The following is a 20,813-nucleotide window of genomic DNA, read 5'->3' on the forward strand; positions in this document are numbered from 1 at the left end:
TCGTTATAGCGATAAAACGTCATATGCAATTATTACATAAAGATTTTCTGTACGTAGGCATGTTTCACTTGTTTCATGATTAGTATGCTTGATTATTTTGCTTGATTTGGCTATTGTATCATCGGTCCCCACCCTACGAATTTTATACATGAAGCGAAAAAATTCCACCCAAGGAAGGTACCGAAAAAAATCATAGGTGCCATTATATAGCCTGATACAGGCCCTACACTTCACAATAAAAATGATTGCTGGTTTGTTCCTGTTGAAGGTTACAAAGAAAAATGTTTATGTCGAGTTAAATTTAGTTTACACCCCCCAAAACAAAAAACATCTGTGAGAGACCCCATAGCTCGCGCACGTCGATTTTTTTGTATGTGAGGAAAGATTCTGGCAGCATGCAACTGTAGACAAGTTCACGGAGTGTAATCATGGAATTATCATTGAGAATTTTCAAAGTATTTTCGGTCCCAGTGATCCATCGGTACCACATCTCCCCTACATACCATCATTACAGACTCGCATTTGCAAGTTACTGTAACGCAATTTTTTATCCCTTCAAGGTATTGAAGTATGGACCGCAATGGGTATATAATTTTGGGTCGACACGGTTCCAGAGCTATCTGTTAATATGTATGTAATATTTGTTGAATTTATTGCAAAAAATCCTGCAATAGTTTCTACATATCCAAGGCACTGCGTTGGGTACTGTAGCCAATCAGCTAGACATGCAGAAAATACGGCTACATCGTGAGAATTCTCGATAAGATCTGTCCGACTAATTTTTCTGGAAAACAACGAGCGAGTTCAGGCCTATGAGACTCATTTATTTCGAGCCAATCCCTTCTGCGTAGGGGCACATGAAGACGTAAAGTTTTGGCCAACAAACCGCTGAGATGATGCGGTGCCAAAATCATAAGCGGCGACACAAACCTTGGTCTAAAAATAACCGAGGGCTGGATGGCTAAACTTTTCGATATGGATATGCTCCGTTGTCGGCACGGAATAGTCCCGTTCTTGCAATCGGAGTAGACAAGTAGTGCAACTGCGACACGCAGAGGAATTTAATTTGCTCTAATTTGAAATCGCGTGCGTCAGACATGTTTTGTAGAGCTGTGGTGGGTAGAATTGTGGTGTGCGCGTTCTGTATGTCATACATGTCCTCAAAATCGTAGCTTACAACTGTAATATTCAAAATGAATTCCTTTTCATGGGTGAGGCTCGGGTCGCAAGATGCCACAAAAACTCAGATTTTGGTGGTAGTCTAAAAGCTGCTTTACTGTTGTTAAACTGTTATGAATTCTCAAGTTAGATTGAGCTAAAGAGCAGAACACACAGTATCGTGATTTGCTCGTCTCATATAATCGCGAGACAAAAGTTAGAGCTCGCTATACCTTATGATCCGTTGCTCCACTGTGCCTACTCTCCTTGATCGTTTTTGCATCTTATGTTCCAAGACATAAGGCAAAAGCCCCAAAACAAACATGTGGGTTTTTAACTTTTTCGACAAACTGGAGCCTCCGGGACCTTTGTGTCAGCTCTCAAACACGATTTCTGCCAGCAGGCATTTTTCACTCGCGACAAACTCTTTCGCACGAGAATTCTACATCCTGCGCGGATGAATTACGCACACATATCAAAATGTAAAAGTATCATGTATTCAACAGAAATATCAACAAAATATAATTTGTTATAAAGGATAGGAAGAGAAGTGTAGACGTTTCTTTTGCCTCGGAAGTTACAACGCCGTCAATTCGCACAACGAGATCCCATCACAATTCCCCCACTTGTCGGGAACACGTAGCGGGGCTCTCCTGATCCGTGTCGAGTCGATCGTTTCAGCAGACATGTGACCAAACCCATAACCAACTGAATAAAGAGTCTTTGAATAGGTTTCAGAAGTCATATAAGTGCAACAATGAACCATTGACATAGTTCGAATGTAACGAAAGCAAACAAAGTTCTACTTTCTCGGAGTAGAGAGAAAGACAGTTTTATTGAGAATTGCATTCAAAAATAAAATACATGCCGCAGCAATACGATCCTTCGGGACTCCTACCGATCACCCAGTCAGCTGTATCGATGTAGTACAAAAGTGCCTTTTTCCACCTTGCATCACTTAGACGTGGAAGTGAAATGGTCAATGACATTGCTAATTGGTGCAATTTTACAAAATTATATTCGATTGCCGTCATAAAGCAGCTCTTACGCCCAGTACGCATGGTAATATCAGCATAAACTAGGGTGACCACTAGGGGTCTTCAAAAATGACTTTTTCCCCCAAATTGTACTGGCTACATGATAAAATTGTTAGGTTACCTAATTCAAGCCTACACACCAAATTTGGTTCAATTCCAACCAGTAGCCGCATTGCTACAGGAGAAGTTTCTATTTATTATATAGAAATAAATTACCAAAAATTTGAAAATTTTCTGATCACCCCATGAAAGCGTTAGGTTGTCTATAGAAATGACGTTCACCAAATTTGGTTCAATTCCAACCAGTGGAAACGGAGTTATTGCCGTCGGAAAATTCGGATTATGAATAAAATAGTATTTACAGTGACCAATTCTTCAATTATTTATTATAGTGGTGCCCACTGCCCACCGTAAATAGGCTACTATTTTATTCAAATACAAATTTGGTGTGTAGGCTTAAGCTAGGTAACCCAACAATTTTATCAAGTAGCCAGTGCGATTTGAGAAAAAAAGTCATTTTTGAAGAGCCCTGGTGACCATAAATCGTCTTTAAGAGGATTTGCGGGGGAGATAGCGTAGTGGTAACGATAAGTGCCTACTAAGACGGTGGACCGGGTTCGATTCCCATTGGAGGTTCATCTGGGCTCCTCTTCCCCCGCTGTCGCCGTTCTTACGGCGACAAAAAAGCCCAGAAAAAATACCCGAAGAAAGAAAGCACTCACAAGGAATGGAAAGAACTAGTAAGAAAGGACCACGGCTTCAAAAAAAAGATCAACATTGAAAAGAACTGTGACATCGGGGCACTCTAGGCCGAGGTGGATGTTAGAATAAAGGATCACTACTGATGCGTGTCGTTCGACATCCTCCTATCTGTTCATTACATCGCATTGTACATTGTGTGTAACTTGTTCAGATGAAAATTATAACCCAATGATTGTTGTTGTTGTCCTCTTTTTGGACTATTTTGAAAGAGTCCTCGGAGGACTATAAATGTCCAATTTTTTGAGAATTTTGGTTAAATGTACGTGGAAATTGGACTGAGATACAGTCAACCATCTGAAAATGTGAAGGGAAAAACTGTATTTTGGGCGCCGAGCGCGAAGCGAGAAAAATTTACCATTTTTTCAGGATTTTCCGCCGGTTTTGCAAGTCTGAAAAGTGTCCTATTTTCAGATTTCCAAAATATGGTAACCCAGTGCAAAATCTACGATACAAACGAAATGCAGGTTGCAAAAGTTTCAACTTTGCAAAAAATTTCAACATTTTTTGACCTGACGCTACAATTTTTACTTTTTTTGACATGTCAAAAATCACCCTAGATCAGAGGTCTTTAACTCAAATGTGCTCGCGGGCCAATTTTCCAGTTTTTCACGACGCCGCGGGCCGCAGCATCAATGGGGGTATTCTATGTCTTTCCAAGTAGGCCTTATTTGACGTGATGAAATTGTCCTATTCAAAAGCAGTTGACCTAACAGACTGACATTCAACACACATCGCAAAAATGTGATTTACTTTTGTAGCAATTTGGACCTGGCGCGAAAAAGATAATCGCATTCATAACTATTGGAATAGGATTGCCGTTGTACTCGATAGATAATAATTATAAGATATAGACACCATGCGGATGGACAAATGCATGATGTCATCATAAAAGCTATCGCGTTATAATTTTGAAGCTACTATGAATATTTTGAATTGAACAGATTGATAAAAGATATTGATCTGATATCACAGCATTTAGGGTTGAGCAGTGTAGCCCAATGGTACACTTCTGATAACTGGGCTATTAATCTCATGATTGTCCTTGGTCAATTACCGTGGAATATTGGGGCACATAAACAACAATATAAATATATTAATGACAGAGGTGGCCAGTAACGAAGTACTTCTACTTTTTCGAAGTACTCAAGTAGCTTCCCTCTACTTGTGGTACTTACTCAAGTAGATATGATTTTTGGTACTTCTACTTCGTAATATTTTGTGATCTACTTACTTACTTTTCGCTATTTTCAGTTTGTCAAGTAGAAGTAGTTCAATATTCTAATCAGGATGATAGCCTTAGGAATTTCGGGGCTATTTTCACGAAGTATAAACATTTAATTTTCATAAAAGTTGGGTAAAGCCCAGAATTTTCGTCGCGCTTCGTGCGCAGTGGATACGGCGTGTTCAGTATGATTTCACGTAAGTATCGATGAATATAATTTAGGTAGCGGGTAGGCGTGGTTCCGTTCACATCACATTGTCGCCCTTCGCCCTTATGAAATAATTCATCACAGTATATATGACTCATCATAACGTTTGAATCTGATGTTTCGCAATCTAGCATTTACTTGTCATATCGTAATCTAGCATGTCCATGGCGTGTCCTAACCCGGAAAAGTGGACTCTAACTTTTTTCGTTAATTTTAGAGCTGTTTTAGCATGCCACCATTGAAACTTTCTGGATTAAAGGCATGAAATACATGTTCCGCTTTTAGAAGTAGTATTTGTGTTTCACTTTCAATTCCCAGTATCGTATACTTTCGAGTTATAATTAATGTCAGTTCATTTGTCTACATAACATACATGTTGAAGTATAAACGCAAGTGTAGTAATGCGTTTAATTTCAGGAAATAAAGCTACACAATATGGCCTTTTTACGGTCCACCATATTTTTTATTAATGTTTACTATTCGTGCAAAGTGTCTACACCGTATGCTATACAACTTCTCTGTATTGCTCTTCGACTAAACTACGGGCCTTATAATATGGGGAATGACGCCATACCATGCTATTTTCTAAAACGCGATGTTCGAGAAAAAAGGGGATTAGTATCGCATTGTCATATCAATACTATCATTTTCATCCCATGATGGGGACGAATGTTTATGCTATCGAAAATTGGATACCTGCTGGTATGCATCAATATGAATCAAGCTCGTCACCTTGCGCCTACCTCAATTCACACCTTTTTACAATCCATGTGAACGAATTAGGATCGTTTTCACAACTACTTACTTACTTGAGTACTTTTAAAGTCAGCCAATTCTACTTCTACTTCAAGTAGTTTTAGGTTGGTTATGGAGGAAGTACTTCTACTCGTACTTGAGTAGAATTGTTCGTCGCTACTTCTACTTCTACTTGAGTAGCTTTCTTGACTACTTCGACCACCTCTGATTAATGAATGTGTCAAAGTAACAAAAATGTCGGAACGCCGAACATCGTTGGAGCGTACCACTGCGGTATTCAGTAGTCGGTACCTTTAAGTGGCCTTAATAACATGGATATAGGGACCCAAGATGTAACTAACAGATTGCCAATTGTTGCCATAACAACTTGCTTAGATAGCGGAATACCAAGTTACTACCTTCTGATCTATTACTATTCCCCATGACACGTGAATAGTTTGTTGCGTCCATATAATTGTGACCAAGTTACGGCGTTCCGAGTCCGCTTGAGTCATTCTAATTTTGTCATCGAGTCTGCCCGAGGCCGAGTAATTCTACGAAAGTTCACGTCCAAGTCACAATAACATACAAATTTCAGTCATGAATCATCTAAGGGTCAGGATTTATCATCATGAATTGGAAATGTGGCGAAATAGTGAATCTTTTACAGCATGGTAGCGTTTGCAATTGATGTGATAGTGAAGTTTCATGAATAGTTTCAGGCTCTCGGAGCAATTTGAGAAGGAATTATAACTTTTAAACATAAAAAGATACATATCTGTCACTTGACAATCTAAAATGTTTTCGCGGGCCGCACAGAATGTCTGGCGGGCCACGTGTTTGAGACCTCTGCCTAGATGATCAGTCATGAAGCGAAACTCTTCATTTCCTTGGTTACCAAAAATACAACAAATTAGATTGTCAACCATACTGCAAATTTGGAGGTTTCGCGGAACCCACTTGAGAACCACTGAAATAGAGTATTAATACATGTATTCTTAATATTCTCGTGAAAAAAATCTAGGTGTCCGAAAGCCAGACTACAATGAAAGGGGTCTGTGACTAGTAGAAGGTTGGGAAAAACTGCAGTATACTGCATCAATTTATTACCACGTAGTTTAAACCTCTCAATCACGGTGTTACGGCGTTCCAGCAAAACCCTTGGCATCAGTATGTCCAGTCTTCTGGTGAAAGCACATTCGTATTTAAGAGCGCCAGCCTTAGTGTAACCGTACCACTTCATCACACCGAGGTTCTTTTCGGGACGGCCATACGCCCATATGTTTACCTGCAACAAATATTAGAATGACGGTCACCAGGCTTGAACCAACACTTGATCAGACCAGGGCTGTAACCAAGTCACAAGTCAATTTTACTTTTATAGTTTTGACTCGAGTCATTTTCACTTTACCACCGAGTCAAGTCCAAGTCAGTGAATAGAAGGTTGAGTCCGAGTCATAGTGTTGTGACCTGAATGCAAGTCATTGCTTTCACTGTTCCGTTTTGAGTTCAGCCCATGCTCGAGTGATATTGAATGGCTCGCTCGCTATTCTTCGAAGTTACACTGAAATGTCTGTCTTGGCCGTCCTGGTCTCAAGTCGTATGACTTGGTTCGAGTCATGCACAATGACTCGAGTACATGTCGAGTCAATACAAAAATTGACTCGAGTCGAGTCATTGAACACATTTGAAAAATTGACTCGAGTCAATTCATATTTCTGATACCTCGAGTCAAGTCATACGAAAAAGGTGACTCGAGTCATCTCAACACTGGTCAATACACAAATCGAGTCGAGAAATTTTCAAGAAAATGACTCGAGTCAACAAAAAATTGCGAATTGAGTCATTACAATCCTGGATCAGATAGACGTGAATATTGAGGTTTTGAAGACACATGGCTGTAATTGGATTCAAAATACTTATGTTGATCAGAATAGTGCATGGATTCACACATGTTTATACTTACCTCATTCCATACTTAAAATTTCAATGGGACATCACGAATACAGCACATAACTAACATCAATGAGGTGACAAAGTCTAAGCCTCATATTTAATGGTACAGCTTTCGTCCTTTGGCTACACGGTTACTATGATCCATATATGTCTACAACCAGCCTACAAAATGCTTGTTTCATCATACCGTGGTACTTTTTGAAAGATGTCATTCAACAACCAAATCAGGTTTCAATTTCCGAGTCTTTTGAACAGGTCTTGGGTTGGATTAATTCCGTGATAACTGTACGATACGTGGCTGGACTCCAAGGTTGTGATGACTCGACTCACAGTTTTTTGGTGACTCGGCTTGACTCGAGCTATTTATTCAAATTCGTAAAATGACTCGAGTCAATTTGTGTATCGACTCGGCTTGTATTCGAGTCATTGAGCATGACTCGAACCAAGTCATATGACTCGAGACTAGGACGGCAAAGACAGATATTTCATTTTAACTTCGTAGAATAGTGAAGTCACCACATTACTGGTATTTCGTCTATCAGTCCTGCTCCTGATACTTGGAAAATAGGGCCAGAAACTGTTGAAACTGAGGAAAATTACGATATTATGAATGCGGGCCATTCGATATCACTCGAGCAGGGCTGTAAAGGCTGATTGAACTGGATTGAGCTCAAAACTGAACACAATGACTTGGACTCGTGTCACAACACTATGACTCAGACTCAACCTTCTATTCGCTGACTTGGACTTGAATCGGTGGTGAATTGAAAATGACTCGAGTCAGAACTATAAAAGTGAGATCGACTCGTGACTCGGAACCGTGTGACTTGGTTACAACCCTGCTGGACCCTTTACAAAATCAGACAAATTGCATTGCATGATTCGTCGGAACTTTTTCAACTTTTTAGCACAATGCCAAGGCACTCACATGAGCAACATTTTGAAGTTTGACGATATCAGTGACCACAACCGCACCAACCTTGAACCCGAGGAACTGCAACGCTTCATAGAACTGCAAAGTCAGGAATAGGACGTTGTATATTTTTGTCCTTGATGTTTTTTTGCAGCATATACACCGGCCATATATACATACACACGATCAACGCATACTGCAATGCATAACATGGGTGCATGATGTGCATTAGGGGTGTTCAAAAATGACTTTTTTTCTCATCAAATTGTACTGGCTACTTGATAAAATTGTTAGGTTAACAAATTTAACCCTACACACCAAATTTGGTTCAATTCCAGCCAGTAGCCACATTGCTACATGAGAAGAAAGTTTCTATTTATTATACAAAAATGATGAACAAAAATTTCAAAATTTTCTGTTCACCTCATGAGAGTGTTAGGTTGTCTGTCTATGGAAACGATGTTCACCAAATTTAGCTCAATTCCAGCCAGTAGAAGCGGAGTTATTGGCGTTGAAAAATTTGGATTATCAATAAAATAGTATTTACGGTGACCAATTCTTTAATTATATATGTTATAGGTGTGCCCACCGTAAATACTATTTTATTCAAATTCAAATTTTTCGACGGCAATAACTCCGCTTCCACTGGTTGGAATTGAGCCGAATTTGGTGAACATCGTTTCCATAGACAACCTAACGCCTTCATGGGGTGAACAGAAAATTTTGAAATTTTTGGTAATTTATTTTTATATATTAAATAGAAACTTTCTTCTCCGGTAGCAATGCAGTTACTGGCTGGAACTGGTGTGTAGGCTTAAATTAGGTAACCTAACAATTTTATCAAGTAGCCAGTACAATTTGAGAAAAAAAATCATTTTTGAACATCAATCAATCGATCAGGTTTATTAATATTTTCATCGTTTCAAAACATCACAAGACTGCGATACAATGAAAAGGTAGGAAGGTGGCGAAACAACTCGGAGTAGCCTTTAAGATCAGACACCCACCTTAGCCTAGGCGAAGTAAAGAAGAGGCATGGACACTGAATGAAATCCCTGATGTCCATAATACGTCCATCCCTAATGTGCATATGTAGCTGGACAAGGAAGGTGCAGAAATAGACGTTTTAAGCATTGCATCAACTGTCCATGCTATCCTAGTAATGCTGAGCGTCAAGCGGGGAAGTCATGGATGCCAGTGTTACTAATAAGCTCTTCGGTCTGACTCAGCTGGGGATCAAACCCAAGCGTCAGTACAGCACAGATTGCAAAGGGCGCTACTTCGAGCGCAGCGGAGAGAAAATTTCACAATTAAATAAAAATCTCTCAAAAATATGGGAGTCAATCCGTCAATTCAATTTGCATGTCGATTGCCGCTTACACACACTAATTGAATTGCATGAAGACAGCCGCAGGTTGGCCACCCCCGACCTAGGCCAAACAACTATTAGCAAAACATAGATCTGGATAACGGTTTTTCGAAAAATCACAAGAGAGTAATTCACGACAAAAATTTAGTACCATATAATAAAAAGATTGGAGGTTGCTAGTCCCTTGAAATGCGCTTTAATCAAAAAATTACTAGCATATACCTACTCCAAGACCGACTGCATCTTTTATATGTTTCGGTGGTGCCGTTGAGTCATTGTAATTCTCCACATCGAACGGGACGCCGTTGACTCGCATCAAATCGCCGGCCAGCGTGGCAAAGAGAGTCGGATAAAAATTCACAAACTCCATTGGTCCCAGTCCAGGCTCAGACACAATGTCATCCAAGCTTGTTATCCCTTCATCTCCATACTATAAAGACGGAATCGGAAAGTTTGCACTCCGTGACTGAAAACGTTTCAATCGAGCAAGTCAAATACTCAATCCGCTGGGTCTGACCCACCGGACAATTGGAATGCCAAAACAGTGGTTCATAATTCAGTGATGAGCGGATAGTTCTTTTCGAGACTCCGAATCCCTCCGACAACTTTAGTGTCTGAGGAAAACTCCCTCCGACTCCGAAGAGCTCAATCCCAAACTCCGAGATACTCCGTTGAATCTCGTCAAGTATCCGAAACATAATTAACCACAGACAATGTTCTACGAATGCCTTGCTAGGTTAAGATAGCTCGTGGCCAATCATACCATTTTAACCATATCATTAGAGTGACAAGCATGGTACACTTGGTAATGTGTTTTACTAAATAAATGTGATGATAGAGTTGGCCACATACTATTGTCTACTCTCCAATCCCCAATTGCAGTGCAGATGGCTGATTTATATGCACTTGGCAATCATTTTTGCACGTTACCCGTAATATTACAACTTTACAAGGTGTCAACTGTCTGTGTTTTGGTTTGTAATCATAATCAATCGTGTATTCTGGTCAGAGCTATCCTGAGATATCGGAGACAAAAGTTACAATACTCCGAAATTCTCCGAAAAAATATCTGTAGTAAACTCCGACTCAACTCCGACTGTCACAAAATCGGTAAAACTCCGCTCCGAATCCTCTCCGACTCCGCTCCGATGCTCATCACTGGTTCATATCCTTCATTTTCACAATTCCCGTGCTGGAAAGAGTCAAGCTTTGAAAATTGACTGAACATTCCGACATTTTCGCCACACAATTCACCCATCGTTATTTTCACCACCTTCCTACTTAAAATTTCAAAACCCCTGTGCTAAAGAATAGAACAATTTTATTTAGTCCAACAACTATAATTTTTTATTGTATTCGGCGTAACAGGTTCAGCCTTAGCAAGTCATTTTGGTCTTTCTGCCTACTTCTGACTTGTACAGACTAGCAGCTTTTCAAAATTCGCAACTACAATCAGAGCCAACAATATTATACTTTTTGTATCTGTGCCGTCCGAAAACATGATATTATCCAATTTTGGAATATCATATTGTACGATAAGCAATATGTAGGGGGCTCACCTCTAAAGAAGGTGCTGCAGTCACAGATATTGTGTTGTTGTTTGAAAGGATTGACGCAGTCGTGTTGATACTTTGGGAAACTGCAGAGTCAGCCTCATCTCCTGTTTGGGGATTGATCGCATCGGACAGTATTGGTATGTGAATTCCTGTAAAGGTGACGTATACGGAATTAAGCGACTATTGGCCCATGTTACACTATACTGAATTATGATCAACTTCATTGTATTAGATACGAAATATAACATCAAATTGATTTATGCTTTGTAAAATGGTCGTTCGTTTAAGAGACTTTCAGCAAGTCATTAATGATAACTGCAGAAATGAATGTACGAATCGAATGTCAAGTCTGGGAACTGGGAATAAATATAAAAGCCGTAATGATAACTCCGAGTTCAATTCCGCTTGGACTGTGCGGAATAATTAAGATATAAGTGAGCTCTGATTTTAACCTCCTGATAAGTTGCACAATTTCACGGTATAAACTATTGCTGAAACACATAAACCTGGTAGCAGGGCTTTGGAGCCGGAGCCCCGGAGCCGTGTATTTTCACCGGAGCTCTACATAAAATTCAGCCGGAGCCGGAGCTGGAGCCTGTTATTTGAGGAGTAGCTCCGGCTCCGACGTATTTCATAAGATGCTATTATATATGCAACAACCACATCTGCTGATTTATCATAATTGAACAGCAGGCCTGAATTTTAATGCTGTGCACACTGCACAGCAATGGCATAGAGTAAAGTGCGTTCTAGTGCAACTATGATGTTATCGACAATTGACAAGTATTCATTATGACATCACAAGCCGGCACGGCGGCACCTATGTCTTCGTTGCTACATCGGATGTCACTGACGGCTGACCGACTCTAGATTACTATAGATAACTAACCTATGGGTAGATTAGTAATCTATATAGACCAGGAATGGCCAACCTTTTCGGTTAAAGGGGCACATGCAAGTGACGAACGAGTGCGCGGTCCACTAGGCGCGCCAAGCGGGTAAAATTTTCAAAGTTTATAAGTAAACTAGTTCACTAATATTATTACATGAGTATATTGCGGGTCTACTGTATGCCGCCCGCTAGGCTCAGTTTGCAAGGACACGACTATTCGGCGCCTGGTCACATCGATATCGAAGGTCTCCGATAATATGCGACAATCATTTTGTGCCTACATTTCACCGTCGACGATCTTTATGCGAGCGCAAACGCGAAAAGACTTTCTCCAATAATTGCGAATACAGTTAGACTCAATCCGCTAAACCAGGCGTTTTTTTCATTTTCAGTAGGCGGTAGGCTACGAAGCAAGAAATCGTGAGACAATTAAACACGCGAAGCGTGAAGAAAAATTTCACTACTATTTTAGTTTATTGTGATGTACGACGATTTACTGAAAATGTGACTGGACCCTGGATCTGCCAATGCGTTGGAACTGACATTTTAGTTATCAACATCCCAAGTGTCGCAGCCAGACTTGTAATTTTTGGTTGGCATTGCAAGTTCACAATCTGAGCAATTCATTTTCGATAATATAATAGGAAATTACCTCGCGGGCTACATAAAACCCTCTCGCGGGCCACATTTGGCCCGCGGGTTGGCCACCCTTAAATTGACAGGCCCATTCGATAATTTCCGAGCCGGAGCAGTGGTAATAATGCGGCTCCGGAGCTGGAGCCGGAGCTAATGTATGATAGAAGAAAGCTCCGGAGCCTGAGCTGGAGCAGTTTAAATTTACGGCTGCTCCAAAGCCCTGCTTGGTAGTACAATAACAAAGACATATGACCATGGAAATAAATATCCGAGGTAATCGATAATAATAAATCTATTCTACGGAGCCACTAACCTTGGAACGCAGCTACGACCACACCGAGCACGCCCAGCAATAAAATAACAATAAGTACAAGTATTAAAAGTCGATAACCTGAAAAACAAAATGGACTCGTTGTGACTTTCAGAGAAAAACATATCGGCAGTGACTGCTCGTGCAGCCTAACCCAGAAGAATGCTGCTTCAAGTTCATAAAATATGCCATTGTCCTCTATCTAGTACAAAAAGTGTAGACAGTGTTAATCATTTTGCTATATTGTTCTGTTGAAGCAGGGTTGTAACCAAGTCGTAAATTCCTAGTCGCAAGCCAATTTTACTCTTATAGTTTAGACTTGAGTCAGGGTAGAAATGACTAGATTCGAGTCAATTTTTGTATCGACTAGACTTGTACTTCAGTCATTGTGCAATTTGTCCATGACTCTAACCAAGTTATATGACTCGAGACTACGACGGATAAGACAGACATTTTATTGTAGCTTCGAAGAATAGTAATTATTGGTATTTCGTCTATCAGTCCTGATACTTGGAAAAGAGGGTCAGAAACTGTTAAGACTGAGGAAAATTACGATATTATGAATGTGAGCCATTCCATATCACCCGTGCAGAGTAGAAAAACGTGGATTGAACTGCAAACTGAAAGGACTGACTTGAACTAGAGTCAAAACACTATATCCTCTTGACTTGACTCGGTGGTGAATTGAAAATGACTCGAGTCAAAACTATCAAAGTGAGATTGACTTGCGACTCGTAACCTGGTGACTCGGTGAGAACCCTGACTTGCGTCATGTTCAATTCACCGTCGGGTCAAGTCCGCGTCAGGGACATCTAGAGTTCTAGATATCCCTGGCGGAGTCCAAGTTATAGTGCAGAGACTTGAGTCCAAGTCCAAGTCTTAGTGTTAACTGTCCATTATCGAGTTCAAGTCAGGTTCAACTCTCTTAGCCAGTGATTCCCAACCGCGGCCATGAGGGCCGCATGCGGCCCCCAGCTAGCCTTCTTGCGGCCCCCACAAAAATATTGAGAAATCGACTTTTGCTTGGCTTGGAGTCTGGAGTTTTCAATTAGGATTGCAGGAAAGTTGTGAGTAGACTGCTAAGATTACGTCACTGCTGTTTCAATGTAATGTGCGCTAACTTTCCTGTCGCGCGATTTCAAATCTCAAAATACCTTAATTATTGGCTACTCTTCCAGCAAGATAAAATACGCAAGATCTATAGAAGTGGGCATATCGGCGTCGGCCATTACCGCGCCACGACGTACTAAGACATATAAAGTTTTACGCCATCTAACATGCGACTCCAAGAAGTGTGCCAGAACGATCGGCAGCGAGAAAACATTGGGCTGCCCTTACGCTGACCGAAAACTTCGTTATGTATATACAAAATACATATAGGTGGCCTATAATTGACCATAGGCACCTAAATGTCTGGCGCCGAATGTTCCTGTCTTGGCAATCTGAACCTCACGAGACAAATAGGATCCATCCCGCAGGAAGAATTATATGCCCGTGAAGAACTACCAATTTGAAATCGTGTGCATCTTTTAGTTTAGTACGTTTGGGCCATTCTATATTTTTTGATATAGCAGACTGGAGGTCACGAAATAACATCATGTAACGAAGTCGTACCAACGGGTCCGCCCGTCCGAATATCTTTAATTATTATTTACGGGCCCTACAGTTTCCAAGACACCTCACTCAGCTCTGCCGGTAAATCTGATTACGTGAGCAGAGAGGACAAGTAATTGATAGCAATATATATGTAATTCCCGATCTTATTGACCTATTTTATTTTGAATTATCGAAAATTTTCGCACTCCACGCTGGCTCACTAAACGGTGATCCTGATTTCGTGGCAGAAGCGAACAACGGGACGGGGGGTCGGTTTATCACCCTATGGGAGCTCAAGACCTAAGTGTTTTGGGGGGCCTGACGAAGTGCTGTTTCGTTCCTGACAACAGGTATACGCCCGAAGATGTTTAATTATTATTGAGTGGTCTTACCTATTCAAACACAACTCACTCGGCTCAACCGGTCAATCTGATTACGTGAGCAGAGAGAGGATAAAATTGATACCAATATATATGCAATTGCCGATTATATTGACCGATTCAATCATGAATTATAAAAAAATTTCGCGCTTTGCGCGAACAGTCGAGAGAAGCTGCCTAAAACGGACACCCGATTTAGATGATAAATAGCGGTAAACAGCCATCTAGCCTGAGGGGGGCTGGGGGGCTTCGAAGTTCGGTTTATCGCCCAATGGGGGGGCCCAAGAGCAACGTTTGGGGGGGGGGGCTGACGAAGTGCTGTTACGGCTCTGGGTATTGATAACTAATTTACGGATAGATGTTCAACAAGTGACTTACGATTGAATACGCCTAGATACGTACTGATTAGCCGGCAAAAAGAAGCATAATTGGTAGTCCTATAGCTCGCGACCCAAGCGTCCGAATAATTTATTGATATGTCGGTGTTTATCGAAAGCAAGTGTCGCACTGATTGCAAAAATACGAATTGAAATCTCGCCAGGGCATTAAAACTACTCCGAAATAGCCAGCAAAGGTTGATTGTTCTGAACAACGGGAGCGCGGCAACACAATGGCCAATGGCGTCAAGCGAATGATCGGAACAATGCCAATTTTCATATTTTGGTGACTATCTTGGGTTCCTTTCATTGCCCTGGTATTCGTGCGGCCCCGACCGTACTCTGAAATTCCAAATTTGGCCCTGCCATCGAAAAAGGTTGGGAACCACTGCTCTTAGCTGTTGAACTCTTGAATGATAACTAGGGCAAGTTTTTGTTGCAGTTAAATCCGTGGAAAGTTGCACCACATTCTCCATTGGTTGACTGAAAAAAAAAGGTCAACTGGAGAAAAGTTGCACTATAAGATTCCTTCAAACAGCTTAAAACAGCATTCTACATAACTTTCGAGTATTTGGGAAGCTGTCAAAAAATGTTGCAAAAACTTGCCCTAATGATAACAAAGGATTCACATTCATGTTATACTCGTTATTCTCACTCCAAATATATATATATTCAAACGGATAAAAGTCAGTTCAAGTCAGGAGATAATGAATACTGATTTTCAATGTTTAAATAAAGTTGTGATCTGTGACTCACTTCTACGCCTGGACGATCCAAAGCCAAACACTCGAATAGATGGGACATGTTTCGCTTCTGTATCATCAACCCCATCGTCTATCTTGATCGGAGATTCAACGTCGATTTTTTCACCACCCTTCTCAGGTATGCAATCAACGTCACTTTCAAATTGTTCAACGGAGTCAACAGATAACGCTTCACTCGTTGAATTTGACAAACGACGTGCGTTGGCGCGCCAGAGACTTGGGATGTACATACGGTGGCGGAGGCCGTCCCAAAAGTTTTTCAAAGTGTCATTGAACGAATCTTCCTGTATGTCTTTATCTGCGTCAGGCGTCACACCGAGCAGTGCCTGATATTGCTGGCCTTGATCCAATTCTTCAGCCTCTTTTTTCCCACTTCTCGACTAAATGGAGATTGACAATGGTAACTTAAAACACTGTGCTCATTTCCTGAAGAGTATTCAGAAGTGACACGTAACGAAGTAGGCTACCGTACTTTCACTGAAGCTAGAACTCAACTCTTAAAATTTACTCATCTGGATCAGGCGTTACAAGAGCCTACCAATAAAGGATAATGCACGTTTACACATTTAAAACGGCATGTTATTTACTCAAGTACCGATTTCTTTGTTTGACACTTTGTTTTAGTAGGATTACCATATTTCGAGATGCAGAAAAGGACACTTTTTACAAATAACAAATCGAGAAAAAAGGTTTTACTGGTTCATTAAAAAAAGGTCATTTTTTCAAATCGACTCCCGGGACACCTGATCTAACAGCAGATTTTGTTCATCCTTGCCGACGAAGTAAAGTTTTATTGTGCTCATAGGCCTACAATAGCCTAGCTGTCAAAGCTATAAAGGAGAACGAATTGTCAAAATGGAGAACATTTTCGATGTCTTGAAAAAGGCCGACAAATTCTCCTTGAGGACGTATGGTAACCCTAGTTTTTGACTGCTAAAAACCCTTACAGGTAGTGAAATTAGTGGCAGCGTCATATGCAACTTTCCGTTTATTATCTTAATTATTCTATGCAAGAAACCATTCAGTCACGTGCAAGTTATTGCCAAAAACGACCGATGTTTCCAGTCTGGTTAAAACTCTATGTTGGAAGATATTGATAGCCGAAGAGCCAACTTTCGAAAATGACAAATTTTTCCAAGAAGCAAATTGTTCAAGTCAGTTACTGATAAATTTGCGATCAAAATTTCCATCAACTAGACCAGAGGTCTCAAACACGCGGCCCGCCAGAGCATTTTGTGCGGCCCGCGACGACATTTTAGATTTTTAATAATTTGACAATATATAAGTGTTAAATATATCTTTTCAGGTTATGAAGTCAAAATTCCCTCTTAAATTGCTCCGAAAGCCTGAAACTATTTTCATCAAACTTCACCATCACATCAATTGCAAACGCTACCATTCAGGGGAAGATTCACTATTTCACCACATTTCCAATTCATGATGACAAAACCTGACCCTTAGACGATTCGTGACTGAAATTTGTGAGTTGGAATTGGAAGCGACCTTTCTCAGAATTACCCAGACTCGTGCTAACTCGATGGCAAAGTGAAAATGACCCGAGTTGACTCGGAGTGACTCGGAATGCCGTGAGTTTGTTAGAACCATGGACGCAACAAACTAATCGCGTATCAGAGCAATAGTAATAGATCAGAAGGTCGGAGCTTGCTATTTCGCTAACTAAGCAACTATAGTTATGGCAACTAGGGATGGTGTGAACCTCTGAAAGGTTCAGGTTCATGTGAACGTGAACCTTTTTGAGAGGTTCTGTGTGAACACGAACGTGAACCTCATGACGTCACGTGACGTCATATTGATAATTTCAACCCCATATTTCAATGAGGTGATTGCCCATATTAATCTACTGTACACGATACCGAGCGACGACTCGGGGCCACATAATAGCTCAGTACTTAAGTACATATTGACGTTTGAAACGTCGCCAAATGTATCAACTGGGGCATCCAAATGATATAATAATCCCACAAAATCAGCATCTTGCGTCGCTTTGCCAACAATTTCGACCTGATCGGACAATGTATTCGGCGTCTGAGTATTGCCACATGGATATTGAGCAGAGTGTAAAACCGGTTTCTGTACTTGCTACCGATTAACAAGTTATACAGCAGTATAGCCAACACCCCAGTCGAACGGATTTGGTTTTTATGATACAGTATACATATGAAGTCAAGATTGACCCCGTACGCCTGCTAGATTTTTACATCAGAAGACGATATCAATCTCATTGATTGGTTGAATAAGGATCATTTGCTGACAAAATACCGTGTATTTCGCTCTTGATATCATGTGATTGCGGGTCAAGCTCACAGCAGAGACACTAAATGCACAAACGGAAAGCTGGATATTTCGAGCAAACTTTTGTAACAATACAAGTAAATATTTGAGATTGTCAAGGGCATGCTCGTTTAGTGTTGAATGTTTATGCTGCCAGCTCCATGCATAGAGTGGCCCGCAGTTGAAAGTCAATAAATTTGAACCAAAGAATGTTATAATGAAGTGAAAATTGCAATATATGAAAAAGGTTCACAGTGCAGAACCTACCAAGGTTCTGTTGTGAACGCGAACCTCAAATTTTCCGAGGTTCACACACAGAACGCGAACGTGAACCTCACGTTCACACCATCCCTAATGGCAACCATGGGCAATCTGTTAGTTACATCTTTGGTCGCTAAACCATGTTATTAAGGCCACTTCAAGGTACCGAGTACCGTAGTGGTACGCTCCAACGATGTAACAACATTGGCCGTTCGGCGTTCCGACATTGCAATCACTCAGACACTTTCATTAATATATTTATATTATATTTATATCTTTTCTGCTCCTGTATTTGAAGATATTTGGCCATGTGATTAATAGCCTACATATCAGACGTACACCCGAATCTTGGATTGGAATTACAATGCTCAACCTAAAAATGTTTTGATATCAGATCAGTCTCTATTATCAATCTGTTGAATTCAAAATATTCATAGTAGCTGAAAAATTATAACCCGATAGTTTTTATGATGGCATCATACATTTGTCCACCCATATTGTGTCTATATTTTATAATTATTATATATCAAGTACAACAAGAATTCTATTCAAATAGTTATAAATGTGATGATTCTTCTCGTGCCAGGCCTAAATTGATACAAGAGTAAATCACATTTTGACGATGTGTGCTTACTGTCAGTCTGCTGGATCGGCTCACTTCCAATACGACAATTCATTCCCGCCAAATAAGGCTTATTTGGAAAGACATAGAACACCCCTATTAGTGATGCGGCCCGCGGCGTCGTCAAAACGGGAAAACTGGCCCGCGAGCACATTTGAGTTTGAGACCTCTGAACTAGACAGTAGGTCTATAGCTTGTGCGTAGCAAGCAAGTGACATTAATACAACTTGGGTAAATTTCATTAGCCTACCGGTACATCAATACTTGAGTTGAGAGTAGCATCAGAGATTACTCCGGCCACCTAAGACAAATATCTTAGTAGATCATACTTTCAGAAAATGCCAAGCATCATGGTTCTTCATATCCTCCAGCTTTTCAAGTTCCTCTGCCTCAATTTCATCAAAGTCCAGAAATCCCATCGAATGAACACTTGGCATGTCGTCTGTAACAGTCAACATTTAGTTTGCTTAGGATGAATGCAGTTTTCGAACCATAAAAAAACTTATCAAACCAGGCAGATTCTGGTTCAACTCATCGTCTTCCACGTCTTCCATAAATACCATCTGGTTAGGAATATCGACAGTACCGTCAAATCCGAAATCTACACTTTTCGAGTCTGGGAAGACGTTCCTCGTCATTGGAGTGAACTCATAAATATATGGATTGCTATTCACCCCTGTTAAAAAATAAACCACCATCGGTGTACACATGAAGGCATAATGACGACACTCGACCACTTGCAGCTTACTTTTCAGGGGACGCAATGTTTGTTTCGCCATCTTTTCATTTTCTTCGCGTCTCGATGCTTCGAATTTTATCAACTTTGAAAGTGCCGCCAGTCTTGGGTCAGGGAGTTCTTCATCGTCTTTCTTTAGCTTCTTCTTCTTCGGCATGGCGTTAACACAACCCAAAGAATGTAAAACAAGACCTGTGGATGTTACAACGAAATGCGCACAGCATGAAACTTGCTGATATTTCTATCAATACAGGGGGTCAAGGATGAGCATGCAATCCGATTGGTCCACGTCATAATTGGTTTGTATGCAACGTATCCTACTCCTTATTTGTTGACGATTGAAGCTGGAGAATGTGTCGGCTCGAAAATCATCTGGTTTTAATATATTTTGCTATGAGTATATTATTTAAATGTATATTGGAAGTTCTGTACCCTTCACATACTTCCGTTTACGGTACAACAGGCAGTAGTTGCGGACAACCAACATTTAACATGGCGATGACGGCTACAAGAAGATTTGGAACTAGATCGATTTCTGTTACCTTCTATTAGTTTCATCCTGTGTGCATGATGTCGATAATTTGTTCTAGCTCTCATGCTCTAGCTAGGTAATCTGATTAAATGACTTTCATTGTTCGTTTCGCACCAACCTATTTTTTAACTATATCGCAATATCGTGGTACCTACATTTCTACGGCATCCTTCCGGAAGGGTTGGATCGCAGAGGAATTGACGAGAGGTAGAATAAAGATGCGTCTAACGCTCTCATCCCGAATATTGAGTGTATGCTTTTACAAGGAGATTAAGAAGTTGCTCGCTACTGACTTCAGAAGGAAATTCATTGATTTATATTCGACCTGTCGGTGTCTGGCATCTATAGATATCAAGGAAAGGAAACATATAACCGGCAGGGGATGATGTTTTACACGGCTCATAACACCTGGTTTCGGTAATGACGTTATTGCCGACAAGAATAATATTGTAAAGAGTATGCCCTGTACCCATATAGAGTTTGGTCTGTAAACGCAATC

The 20,813-nt window shown here is 40.6% G+C and overlaps 2 protein-coding genes across 4 annotated transcripts in view; both read right to left on the bottom strand.

The window, feature by feature from the left end:
- The window catches only part of LOC145451633 (isocitrate dehydrogenase [NAD] subunit alpha, mitochondrial-like), a 122,916-nt gene extending 103,649 nt beyond the window's left edge, over positions 1 to 19,267 (bottom strand). The window contains exon 1 of the mRNA XM_080329844.1: positions 19,263 to 19,267. The gene's annotated coding sequence lies outside the window, so the exon portion shown is untranslated. The remainder of the gene's footprint in view (positions 1 to 19,262) is intronic.
- On the bottom strand, positions 1,634 to 19,939 carry LOC145451629 (uncharacterized). Of its 3 annotated transcripts, XM_080329839.1 has the most exons (10): positions 19,795 to 19,939; positions 19,558 to 19,722; positions 19,376 to 19,488; positions 15,864 to 16,251; positions 12,758 to 12,835; positions 10,920 to 11,065; positions 9,587 to 9,790; positions 8,007 to 8,090; positions 6,233 to 6,410; positions 1,634 to 1,866 (listed from the first exon to the last, which is right to left on the bottom strand). In XM_080329839.1, exons 1-10 carry the CDS (start codon positions 19,937 to 19,939, stop codon positions 1,736 to 1,738), a joined length of 1,632 nt encoding a protein of 543 aa, XP_080185965.1. In that variant the 3' UTR covers positions 1,634 to 1,735. The 3 variants fall into 3 exon arrangements, with proteins under 3 accessions (XP_080185965.1, XP_080185966.1, XP_080185967.1); XM_080329840.1 differs by lacking the exon at positions 12,758 to 12,835; XM_080329841.1 differs by lacking the exon at positions 9,587 to 9,790.
- Between the last annotated feature and the right edge of the window lie 874 nt (positions 19,940 to 20,813).

The sequence above is a fragment of the Botryllus schlosseri genome, chromosome 12 (assembly GCF_051294905.1).
Source record: "Botryllus schlosseri isolate E-star chromosome 12, Bs_hap1, whole genome shotgun sequence".
In the NCBI taxonomy this organism is placed as follows: domain Eukaryota; kingdom Metazoa; phylum Chordata; class Ascidiacea; order Stolidobranchia; family Styelidae; genus Botryllus; species Botryllus schlosseri.

Coding starts and splice junctions, on each gene's coding strand:
- LOC145451629 (XM_080329839.1), bottom strand. CDS start 19,939: ATGCCGAAGAAGAAGAAGCTAAAGAAAGACGATGAAGAACTCCCTGAC. Junction 19,723..19,794: donor AACATTGCGTCCCCTGAAAA/GTAAGCTGCAAG, acceptor ATTTTTTAACAG/GGGTGAATAGCAATCCATAT. Junction 9,791..10,919: donor CTGCAGCACCTTCTTTAGAG/GTGAGCCCCCTA, acceptor CCGTCTTTATAG/TATGGAGATGAAGGGATAAC.